A 12,157-nucleotide genomic window follows, 5' to 3' on the forward strand; every position below is an offset into this window, starting at 1 on the left:
ATTTTAGAGAATTCAAAGTGCTCCGGTTTGTTATCGTTGGTTCATACACGCAGTGTTAATGTCATGCAATGAAACAGGAGCCTTGTTTCATGCCTGCTTACTCTATTTCTAAAGAGATGATAAAATTAAGAAAAATTAAATCTCAAAAGGTTGAAGAACTTCATGTGAAATATGGGCATGTGGGTTTAATTGGACAGCCTTAAAGTAACTTGAAAGTGACAAGTTTGACAATTGATTGTCAGCAAAATTTCATAATTGTGATAGCCCTAGTTACTGTCAAAACACAATGTGGTTACAAGTCATGGTTACTATAATATTATTATAGGCCAGGCGAGGCAAGTTTATTTATAATGCACATTATATATACAGTGGTAATTCACTGCTTTACATGGAAATAATAAAGAAAATAAGATACATAATAGTTCACATAGGCCAAGTAAAACCATGGTACCAGCCAAAACACAATGCGATTACTATCACATTACTACATCACTACTGTACAGTAAAACCATGGTTAGTTGTTTCCAAACCATGGCTTCTGCCAAAAAAACATGGTTACTACAGTTTTACTATGGTAAACCATGGTTAATTTATTGCAAGAGAACAAAGCGTACAGTATTACGAGGGCACACAAACTTAATGCGAGGAAACACAAACTGTTGCTAGGGCACGCAGAACTATTTCAGAAAATAATGCTATTTCATTTGCATAATATAATGTACAATTCATGGTCATTTTTTATTATATTCAGCTTTTGAGTAATGTAAATTATAAAATATTAGTTTCGTTTTTGTTTTCAATAATCCAATAAATACAAATTTTTATTTCACTTATTTCACTTGTTTCCATGGCACTTCTTAAATGTTGATGTTTCATGGATGGGAGCTCATTAGCATGGCCGATGCAGATGCAGGAGAGAAGATGCACTCACACGAGGACGATGCACTACTGATAGATTGCTTTGGCCTAGATTTCCATTCTGATGAGGGCAGCCTTAATTGATACTGAAGGCCCTCTAAGCTTTGGGGGTAAAAGGCAGCAAAACTTCACCTGGGAGATTTGACAAGGGCTTCACTATGGAGACCATTTCCTGTTCTTAGTCTGGGAATATCGTTATATATGAAAGGACATACATGTAATTAACCGCCACTATTTGCCACTCAAATAATTCTTCAAAGGATTTGCCATAACAATACTTAAAGAAATAATAATTACACTGTGACTCTTTGATTATCTACACTTCAAAACAATGAGGCCTCTCCAGCTATAAAATTATCCTAGCTTTGATGACAATACTATTATGTTGGCCCAAATAAAAAACATGTTTGTATTTCTGCATTGTGGTGGAACAGCATATATACATTTGGTAGCCACTTGTATCTAAAACTCATGAAATGTTTTCATCAAATTTAATTGAGTAATCTTTATCAAAATAAAAAACGAAATAAGTTTTTTTTTTTTTTTTTTTTTTTAAACTTAACATTTCCTTACAAACAGTAACCATAGTTTTACTACAGTAACCATAGTTTAACTATGGTATTTGTAGTAAAATCATAGTAACCACATTATTAACCATAACTAACTCCAAAAAACATTGGGTTATTTATTTTACCCAATAGCTGGGTTAAACATATTGGGTTGTTCTGTTGAAAATTGGTCTCGCAAGAACATTTTAAATTTCAACGGTCCAGTGCCACTTCCAACAGAAGATACAGAGGTAAGTTAATAATATCACATTATATGAACGCTTTTCATTTTCTTTATCAACATACAATAATGGCTGAATAATTAAATCATTTCCCCTTAATTTTGGGTCTGCTGTATAGCGTAACATTAAAATACTTCAAAGTGGAAATATGAAACATTTTATCTATAAAGTTATATCTGCAAGGCACTAAATTATATAATACACAAACTGGACTCAACAAGATATTACACCAGGGATCGTCAACATTTTTGACATGGAGTGCCATTTTTTATTTTCCTAGTCAATGTCTGTGCCGATGAAGGAATAATAGTGGTGTTTTCCTTATTACATGACGTGTTGTTCTGAAAGCAAAAAGAAACAAATGAAACACGTAATGTAGGCTGTCATCCATGCAGTCTGACCGAAGCAAAGCGGGCACATTTACTCATGCGATTAATCGAAAGAGAAGTGCTGCTGGCTCGTGATGCGCGAATGGCTTGCAAGCGCAGCACCAGTCTCAACACACTTTAATAGTGTTTAGCTTCCCATTCAGCTGATGAAAACACACTGCGTAATCATGAGGAAGGATTACATTAAGATATAGATTGGAATGCAGGTGCGGAATTTATATAAATATAGTCTACTCCTCTCTCGCAGTTGCTGGCATGCCAATGATTACCCCTCCATGTGCCAATGCTGGCACGTGGGTCATAGGTTGCTGACCCCTGTATTACACAATAGCCAGCATCTACATGACATTGGGTGATAGCCTAATCAGAAGCCAGTTTTCAGATAGTTCTGCGCCCCTGAATTCATGACGGTTATGACTTTTTTCACGTTGTGACCTTTATCACTTTTATTGTGACTTTTTAATGCCAAAAAGCAGCAACATTTTGATGGTGTTCTTTTACCATTGCAGGAAAGTGCCTGAGTCAGAGTCAGCTCCAGGCCATGTCACAGCCACGCCAGAGTCGGATCCATGCCATGTCACAGCAATACCAGAGTCAGCTCCATGCCATGTCACAGCCATGCATGAGTCAGCTCCATGCCATGTCACAGCCATGCATGAGTCAGCTCCATGCCATGTCACAGCCATGCCTGGGTCAGCTCCATGCCATGTCACAGCCACGCCTCAGCCTGCTCCATGCCATGTCACAGCCACGTCTCAGCCTGCATTATGCCATGTCACAGCCAAGCCTCAGCCTGCTCCATGTCACAGCCGAAACTCAGACTGCTCCATGCCATGTCACAGCCAAAACTCAGACTAATCCATGCCATGTCTCAGCAAAGCTTCAGACTGCTCCATGCCATGTCATAGCCGAACCGCAGTCTGCTCCATGCCATTTCTCAGCCAAACCCCTGACTGCTCCATGCCATGTCACAGCCAAGCTTCAGTCTGCTCCATGCCATGTTTCAGTCGAACCACAGACTGCTCCATGTCACAAGCAAACCTCTGCTCACCGGTCCAGGTCCGCCTCTGCGCCACGGTCCAGGCCCACCTCCATCCCTACGACTCCACCCCTCGAGCCTCTCATGCGCCCCGCCTCTGCCTTGATCCCATGACCCACGCCCTATCTCGCCATGCCCCACCCCTCAAGACACCCCCCAGCTCCCTACAGAGCACTGGACTTATGTCATGTTTATTCTATTTTTGTTCATGTGTTGGGGCGTCGGAAGCCGCCCCTTAGAAGAGGGGATATGTCATGTTTATTCTGTTGGTTCCTGTTTTTTGTGTCTTTTATTTTGAAAAGTTAGTCCTGTTCATGTCTTCAGGTCATTCATTTTTTTATTTGTTCACTTCCTTGTCTAGTCATGTGATTATTATGTTCCCTGTGTTTTTTTTTCCATTGGTTCCTTTGTTTATTAGTCTTGTCTTGTTATTGGCTCATGTTTCATTGTCTTGTTATATTGTTTTCTGTCTTGTATTTTCATTGATGGTCTTGTTAACTTGTTACTCATGTCAATGTATTTTAGCCCTCATTTTTGCCATTGTCCTTTGTGGAGTATTGTTAATGTAACTTTGTTTTTTGTACGCTTAAGTCAAGTCAAGCCAAGCCAAGTCAAGATTTAGTCAAGTCATGTTTTGTTTGTGTCAAGTCTAGTTTAGTCATGTTCATGTTTATGTTTCATGTTCCTAGTTAGGGTTTTTGGATCTCACTTTTGTTTAATAAACTGCACTTGTGTTTGTCTCTCCATCATCATCATCTTCATCATTGCCAGCAACGTTACACCATTGCCTACTTATTTATTACTTAAGTTTATTACTTATTTGTTTGTGGTGGTTCTTGTTAATTGAAACATGATTGTAAGTAACTTAATGATAAAAAGGAAGTAAATTGATTTCACAATTGCAACAATTTACTTAATTAATGAAAATGTTTGCTACTTTTAATTTAATGGAAATAAAGCATTTTCAAGATACAGTGGGTACGGAAAGAATTCACACCCCCTTAAATTTTTCACTCTTTGTTATATTGCAGCCATTTGCTAAAATCATTTAAGTTCATTTTTTTTCCTCATTATTGTACACATAGCACCCCATATTGACAGAAAAACACAGAATTGTTGACATTTTTGCACATTTATTAAAAAAGAAAAACTGAAATATCACATGGTCCTAAGTATTCAGACCCTTTGTTCAGTAATTAGTAGAAGCACCCTTTTGATCTAATACAGCCATGAATCTTTTTGGGAAAGATGCAACAAGTTTTTCACATCTGGATTTGGGTATCCTCTGCCATTCCTCCTTGCAGATCCTCTCCAGTTCTGTCAGGTTGGATGGTAAACGTTGGTGGACAGCCATTTTCAGGTCTCTCCAGAGATGCTCAATTGGGTTTAAGTCAGGGCTCTGGCTGGGCCATTCAAGAACAGTCACGGAGTTGTTGTGAAGCCACTCCTTCGTTATTATAGCAGTGTGCTTAGGGTCATTGTCTTGTTGGAAGGTGAACCTTCGGCCCAGTCTGAGGTCCAGAGCACTCTGGAGAAGGTTTTCGTCCAGGATATCCCTGTACTTGGCCGCATTCATCTTTCCCTCTATTGCAACCAGTCGTCCTGTCCCTGCAGCTGAAAAACACCCCCACAGCATGATGCTGCCACCACCACCATGCTTCACTGTTGAGACTGTATTGGACAGGTGATGAGCAGTGCCTGGTTTTCTCAACACATACCGCTTAGAATTAAGGCCAAAAAGTTCTATCTTGGTTTCATCAGACCAGAGAATCTTATTTATCACCATCTTGGAGTCCTTCAGGTGTTTTTTCATGTGTCTTGCACTGACGAGAGGCTTCCGTCGGGCCACTCTGCCATAAAGCCCCGACTGGTGGATGGCTGCAGTGATGGTTGACTTACTACAACTTTCTCCCATCTCCCGACTGCATCTCTGGAGCTCAGCCACAGTGATCTTTGGGTTCTTCTTTACCTCTCTCACCAAGGCTCTTCTCCCCGATAGCTCAGTTTGGCGGACGGCCAGCTCTAGGAAGGGTTCTGGTCGTCCCAAACGTCTTCCATTTAAGGATTATGGAGGCCACTGTGCTCTTATGAACCTTAAGGGCAGCAGAAATTTTTTTGTAACCTTGGCCAGATCTGTGCCTTGCCACAATTCTGTCTCTGAGCTCTTCAGGCAGTTCCTTTGACCTCATGATTCTCATTTGCTCTGACATGCACTGTGAGCTGTAAGGTCTTATATAGACAGGTGTGTGGCTTTCCTAATCAAGTCCAATCAGTATAATCAAACACAGCTGGACTCAATTGAAGGTGTAGAACCATCTCAAGGATGATCAGCAGAAATGGACAGCACCTGAGTTAAATATATGAGTGTCACAGCAAAGGGTCTGAATACTTAGGACCATGTGATTTTTCAGTTTTTCTTTTTTAATAAATGTGCAAAAATGTCAACAATTCTGTGTTTTTCTGTCAATATGGGGTGCTGTGTGTACAATAATGAGGAAAAATAATGAACTTAAATGATTTTAGCAAATGGCTGCAATATAACAAAGAGTGAAAAATTTAAGGGGGTCTGAATACTTTCCGTACCCACTGTATTTGTAACTTGTGCATTATCATTTATACACAGCAATAATAATAATGTCAACAATAATAATAGTAACAATAATACTAGGATGGTTAAAGCAACGTCAAAAGCCAAATATATTTCTGTATGAAATCATGCAGATTTGGCCTCGGGTTTAAAACCCTACTGCCATATAACAGACTGTGACTTAACCAAAGGCATGAGATATTGCTGAGATGACCTAATTAGTCTACATATGTCACCTAGAACAGTTTCTATGGTAAATCACTTTACCATGCTGCAACACTTCCATATTTTCATAAAATTAGCAAAGAAATATGGTACATATGTGTACATATTGTACACTGCTATGAGTACAACTGCAAACAATCTTAAACCTCTGCCGTCTGTGTTCTGCTTTAGGCCCATGGAAATATAAAAAGGTTTGGATATGATATGATTCACTAGTGCATTGTATTGTGTTTCCTATAATAATATTGCTAGAAAATTAAAGATGTCTCATGGAGATCATGTTGACATGATTTTGTAGATTATTACTTTATTAGGTAATATGGTTTTCATTTATGGTTCTGAAATCTCTATGTCTTTAAACAATATATCTATATATCACTACATTATTAGAACTCGGTTTTCTGTTTTGTTCAGCTTAATTTTCAAAATGCAATATAAAAGCAAAAAGAACCCAGTTCATTTGAGTGATGCTGATATCAGGATATAAATAATGTGTGTTATCATATCATATTTTGGATACATTGAAGATATTGATCCCATATTTATTGTTTTTGAAATAAATGGTTTCTCTAAACATAGGTACAGCGGTAAAAACGTAAACCTGATCTAATGAGATCTACATCCACAGATATCTAATTAGCCCTACATTCTCAAGGAATATTAAAAGGCTAATACAGGGGCTACACGATTTGGACAAAAAGTCATACAGTTATTATGATTTGAACTGCAATATGATAAACCAAAAATTATTAACTGATTTCTGTTAAACAAAATTTGGAGCACATCTGTAACACTAAACACAAGGATTCGCGGAGCACAGAACCACACTGTTACCACTGAAAATAGTGTAATAATGTACTAACAAGATACAGACAGATCAGAGCATAAACTTTAAAGCAAGCAGCGCAAGCAGACTGTTTTTATTTTATTTTATTAAATCGCTGTTTCCGGTTTATAGCACATGGTCATATTGCAATTTCGTTCTATTTTGTATAATTGTGCAACCCTAGATAATACGTACTGATACCAGACACCAAGCATGCTATGTATAAATATGCTCTACATAAACATATGATTCACATGATCACTTAATTGTCCAAAAAGACTCAACATTCTCCTTCAGTTGGATTAGACTAGTCCACTTTCAGACATTGACAAATTTTAGTGGTCAGAGTGTATTTTAAGAGCATAGGAAATAGATAAGGAAAACACTTGACCAAATCATTAGAAAACATACAGACCGGATCAGATTATTGATTAATGATTTCAATTGTTGTGGGCAATACATTTCCTTAAAAGCAAACCTTTCCCCTTACTTATTAGTACATTGCCCACTTAGGTATTTTGATAGAAGCACATCTTCATTTTGTGAGACCAGAAAGCATCTCGCTTACCTTCAGTGCAGTATTTCCCTATGTAGCCAGTCTTGGTGCAATCACACAGCACCTCACTTTCGTGAATTGAGCAGCGTCCTCCATTGCTGCAGGGGTTTTGTTTGGTACACAGGTATTCAAGATCATTCTTCACCCCCTGGCTGTCCAGGAGGACAGGAGAATTCTCTCCTAACTTCAGATTGGCGATTAGGCCACGGAAAGGTGGCTCATATTTGACAGTGCTGGACGTGAGGGCAGAGAGACGGACATCTGGTGGTATCCCACCCACGTACAAATCACTGGCCACTATCATTTCCCTACGCTTGGATTTCACCTCTGCCACTTTGGCCTCTCCGTCCATCACCAGCATTGTCTCGCGATAATTCCGTGTGAGCAGCACGCGATGCCAGCGCTCGTCGTTAACATGCGTCTCCATGTGCAACGAGGCCGGCTCACCACAGTGGATAGCGAAACGCAATTGCAGCCGACCGTTGTTGATGAGAATCTCAAGAAAATCGCAGTTACCGCCATCGTCCAGGTACAGCACGACGGCTTTGCTGATGTTGGTCTTCAAGGTGAAGCTCAGCTCTCCAGTGGCTCCTGCTTCCCAGGGTCCGTAGCGGACCCACTGGCCTGGCAAGCCATCAAACTCAAGGGCTGTGGTCACAGCGACAGCCACTATCAGTCCGATCAGAACAGAGGCCTGTGAAAACCTTGCGCTACACCTCCAATACCGCATCATCATCTTCCAACAGTGCTGCTAATCCCCGTTTTCTAATGTTCCGTTTCTGTTAATCCACTGCAGAGGAGAGGTTTATTCCCAGTCTAGCGTATTAATTTATCTGGTCTTTTCCAAAATAGCACTGCCGAAATAGTAAGGTCCCAGTTTTCTAAAACCCTCTAGTATTTAAGAGATTCTTTTCAATTGGTTCTCCATCTTGATTCTCCTTTGAGTATCTCCACTGAGGAATACTTCTGAAAGCCCAAGAAAAACCTCACACGGTACTTGGTGCTTTGAAATCAAAAAATGTCCTAAAAATCTAGTTGACTCGACATGTTAAAAGACCGATTTATGCATCTCACCCTCTGGTGAATGTAGGATTACTGCTGAAGCTGTATTTTGCGTTTTGTGGGTAGTAGGTCAAATGCATGATTTCCTTTTCCCCAGAAAACCTCAGCGCCATCCAAAGAGGTATGTCTGCATTCCACTGATGAAGCGATGAGTTGAATAGATGCAGTTGCCACTGTTAGAAATCCTTTATTGACCAGGCTTCTGAAAGTTAAAAACAGACAGCATGTTAATTTTTTTTAGTATAGTTGTATAAAACGGCAATATAGTATTCAGGTACACAGTTCTCAGCTTTTGCATGTGTAGTCTACATAAAGAAAATAGCATGCAGATTCCCTCCACAAAGTAAGTCATTTAGCACAAATTCTATTACTCGAAATTACAGTATCAAGGGAAATAATTGAAAATTATGATTTTGTCATACTCATGCAGCCCTAGTAACTCACAAAGCACAAACATTTATGGCCTTTTATTGTAAATTTTCATTATACGACCAGATTCCCCCAGCTCAAGGCTGAATGCCTTGTCTTTGAGGGTAATGCAATCAATCTTTAATTCACTTTGCACTGTAACAGACTGTTCATGTTGACAGACCCCCTCATTCTCAATGCAAATTTGCTGATCAGTTCACAGATGAATATTCACAAACCAGCTCATATCTAGGAAGACCCGAAGCCCTCCAAGTCAATCAACACCTCTCCCTTTCACTCGTATAGAGACTAAAGAGTATTAGTACACTAGTGGCAGCAATATGATAACAGAGCCTGCGACAAAAAGAATGACACATGTGTAGTTGACAAGCAATACTTGTTGGCATGTCTTGCGGTCCGACATGCTATACTCGGATCTAAATCTACTGTAGACAGCATTTTGCTACAATTCTATTTATCAATGCAGTTTTTGTCAAAATATATAAAAAGGTGCTTGCACAGAGGATGAGATTATATTGAAGCACTATGCACTATCCTCAAGCGAAGAAAAATACATTTGATCACACAAAATGTGAGCTTAATTTCTCATTTGCTTCTAATTAATTACTGTGATTGTGCTCAAGAGGACTTCTCAAAATACCTTACTGTGATAACAGCCTTTTGAAACCTGGTCTAAAATAATGCTCTCCGGTATGCGTGTGTGTGTGTGTGTGTGTGGGGGTCATTTTTGGTAAATAGAAGAAAAAAAGATGTAACTATGGAAATCGACGGCACAAAATCTGTGAAAACAAAATCATTATTCAAAACGGTCTTAAGGAAGATTATGTTCTCTTATGTTTTTCAAAGGATTAGTAACTTTATTTCTTAATAGCATTTTCATGCAGCATGAAGCAGAGACAGGAGGGGAGAGAAGAATTATGAAACATAATTGAAGTTCAATTCAATTTAGATCAAACTTGCTCCTGTAACAATCAATCCTTTGCCATTCCAAATATTTTGGCTATGTAATTTGGTTTTAAATGTTGCAGATGGACTTCTCTGCCTGAAGGATTATTTTGTACCTCTGTTTGCATTGCGCTGAAGATGACAGCGACTTTATTGTCTCAGAAATAAAACGACTGAGTGTGTCGTGAACGTAGTATATCTTAGACTTATCTCAACTCAGGTTATATCAGCACATGCCAACGTTTATCGGCTGTGCTAAATTCACATTTTTAACTGAACAGATGCAGTCTCTGTAAATGTATGAATGTTTTCAACAAGGTTGGGGAACCGGTTAAAATCCAAATAGAAACTATTCCTTTTTTCTCCCGGTACGGTCATTGTCATTAAGGTCATTATCTGCCCTTGAGCATGATACACGACTGCAACACAGTGCATAACAACGAAGAGAGCAGTAGAGGCAGTCCTGACAAAGCATTTTGCATGTTCCCTTTCACACATGACAGCAAACAAATCCTGCCTGAACTGTTTTACCATAGATTTAAAGCACTCAACACTTGCTGATCAAAGCCCAGTTCCCAGGTCAGCACGCTATCCGAGTTACCACCAAATAGAATTAGCCACGCTTCCTGCTCCCACATTGGAGAGTAATGGACAGCATAAGGATGCACCGAGGGCACTTTAGGGAGTGAGTCCATGGCATGAATGTACAATTAGCACATACGCAACAAAACATCCCCTGAATACATGAGCATTTTTGTTGAGCTTATATTTAAAGATCACATTTGAATTACCACATTCATATTCAATTAAACATCACAGTTCTGACTCACATTATGTCCTCTTGATGTTGCTTTTATTTAGCCAAATCAAATCTACATGATTAAAAACAGAGTCCTCCTACGCCACCTACCCACAAGAAATGGCAGCTCTAGAAAAATCTGCCCCCTTTGTGGCTGTTCAACAGTATTCTGGGCTGCAATACGTTTGAGAGGCAGATGGTAAGTAAATGGAGATGCCTGCATCCTCGACTTCAGAACTCTCCGTCCATATAAGGAGAAATAATTGAGATGAGGAAAGCAGCTAGCCGCGAAGGAAACGGCAGCCCAATACTATGGCATAGATAACTGCTATTCTTTCAGCACCACAGACAGCAGCCAGCAAATATCAGCACCACAGACAGTGCAACTGACCGCCATCAGTGAAAGCTCCAGGCCTGGATGTGAGATCAGTAGAGCAGCATAGGATGCAGCTGAAATCCCATTTAAAGCAGAACCGAGTGAGGCTCAGAGGGAGAGCGCTATAAGCTTAAAGTCCCAGATGATTGGGCTAACTCCACCTGTCAGTGATGGAGGATGGTTTCAAAGCGAGAGCAAGCAGAGGCTAGCAAACATTCTGACATGGTTTCTGTAATCTAACACCCACTGGACCATTGCAGTTTTTACTGTGAAGTTTCATTGGAGGTGGGAATGCATTGAAAGATTAGTATATGGCTGGGACATAGCTTCTGTATGTATGTATGATAGTACAAAAAAAAACTTATTTAGAAGCCAATGACTCTAAAACTGAAACATTAAGGAGCCAAATGGCTGTTTTTAGGAGCCAAATCACAGATTTTCTCAATTTAGATTGCGGTTTAGATACAAGATATAAATCAGAAGAAAAGACAGCTGATAACCCATTCATCAAAGGTTTAATAAACAGTATATATAGTTGAGAAGATAAGTCTGCATTTCCTTTTGTCTCATAAATGGTCTGCACTTGTATAGCGCCTTTATTTAACCTTAGCTGTTACACTGCATCTCATTCACACAGTCACACATTCACACACACACAAACACAACAATGACGGCAAATGCTCACACCACTTTCATAATTTATATAAGTATAAGAGATAAAATATTTTTTTATTTAGAACTGCTCTTCAGAATCTACATTACAGATATTTACATAAAGTATAGTGTGCATATAGTAGTGTTTTGTCTTCCTGAGCGTCAATGAATGTTTGCACCTTGATTTTATATATATATAAAATAAATGTCAGAAGTTTACATACACCTTAGCCAAATACATTTAGACATTTAATCGTAGAAAGCATTCGCTATCTTAGGTCAGTTAGGATCACTACTTTATTTTAAGAATGTGAGAAGCTAATTGCTAATTGTCTAAAGGCTTGACATCATTTTCTGGAATTTTCCAAGCTGCTTAAAAGGTACATTTATCTTAGTGTATGTAAATTTCTGACCCACTGGAATTGTGATTATAGTCAATTAAAATTGAAACAATCTGTCTGTAAACAATTGTTCGAAAAATTACTTGTTTTGTGCACTAAGTAGATGTCCTAAACGACTTGCCAAAACTATAATTTGCTCATATGAACCGCTCATATGAGTG

General features: G+C 39.1%; 1 protein-coding gene across 1 annotated transcript in view; it reads right to left on the reverse strand.

Annotated features, from left to right (window-relative positions):
• The window catches only part of LOC127627699 (neurexin-1-like), a 527,683-nt gene extending 519,617 nt beyond the window's left edge, over positions 1-8,066 (reverse strand). Inside the window, exon 1 of the mRNA XM_052104201.1 lies at positions 7,343-8,066. Coding sequence (XP_051960161.1) covers positions 7,343-8,066 — 724 coding nt within the window. The remainder of the gene's footprint in view (positions 1-7,342) is intronic.
• Between the last annotated feature and the right edge of the window lie 4,091 nt (positions 8,067-12,157).

This window comes from Xyrauchen texanus, chromosome 34, assembly GCF_025860055.1.
Source record: "Xyrauchen texanus isolate HMW12.3.18 chromosome 34, RBS_HiC_50CHRs, whole genome shotgun sequence".
Lineage (NCBI taxonomy): Eukaryota > Metazoa > Chordata > Actinopteri > Cypriniformes > Catostomidae > Xyrauchen > Xyrauchen texanus.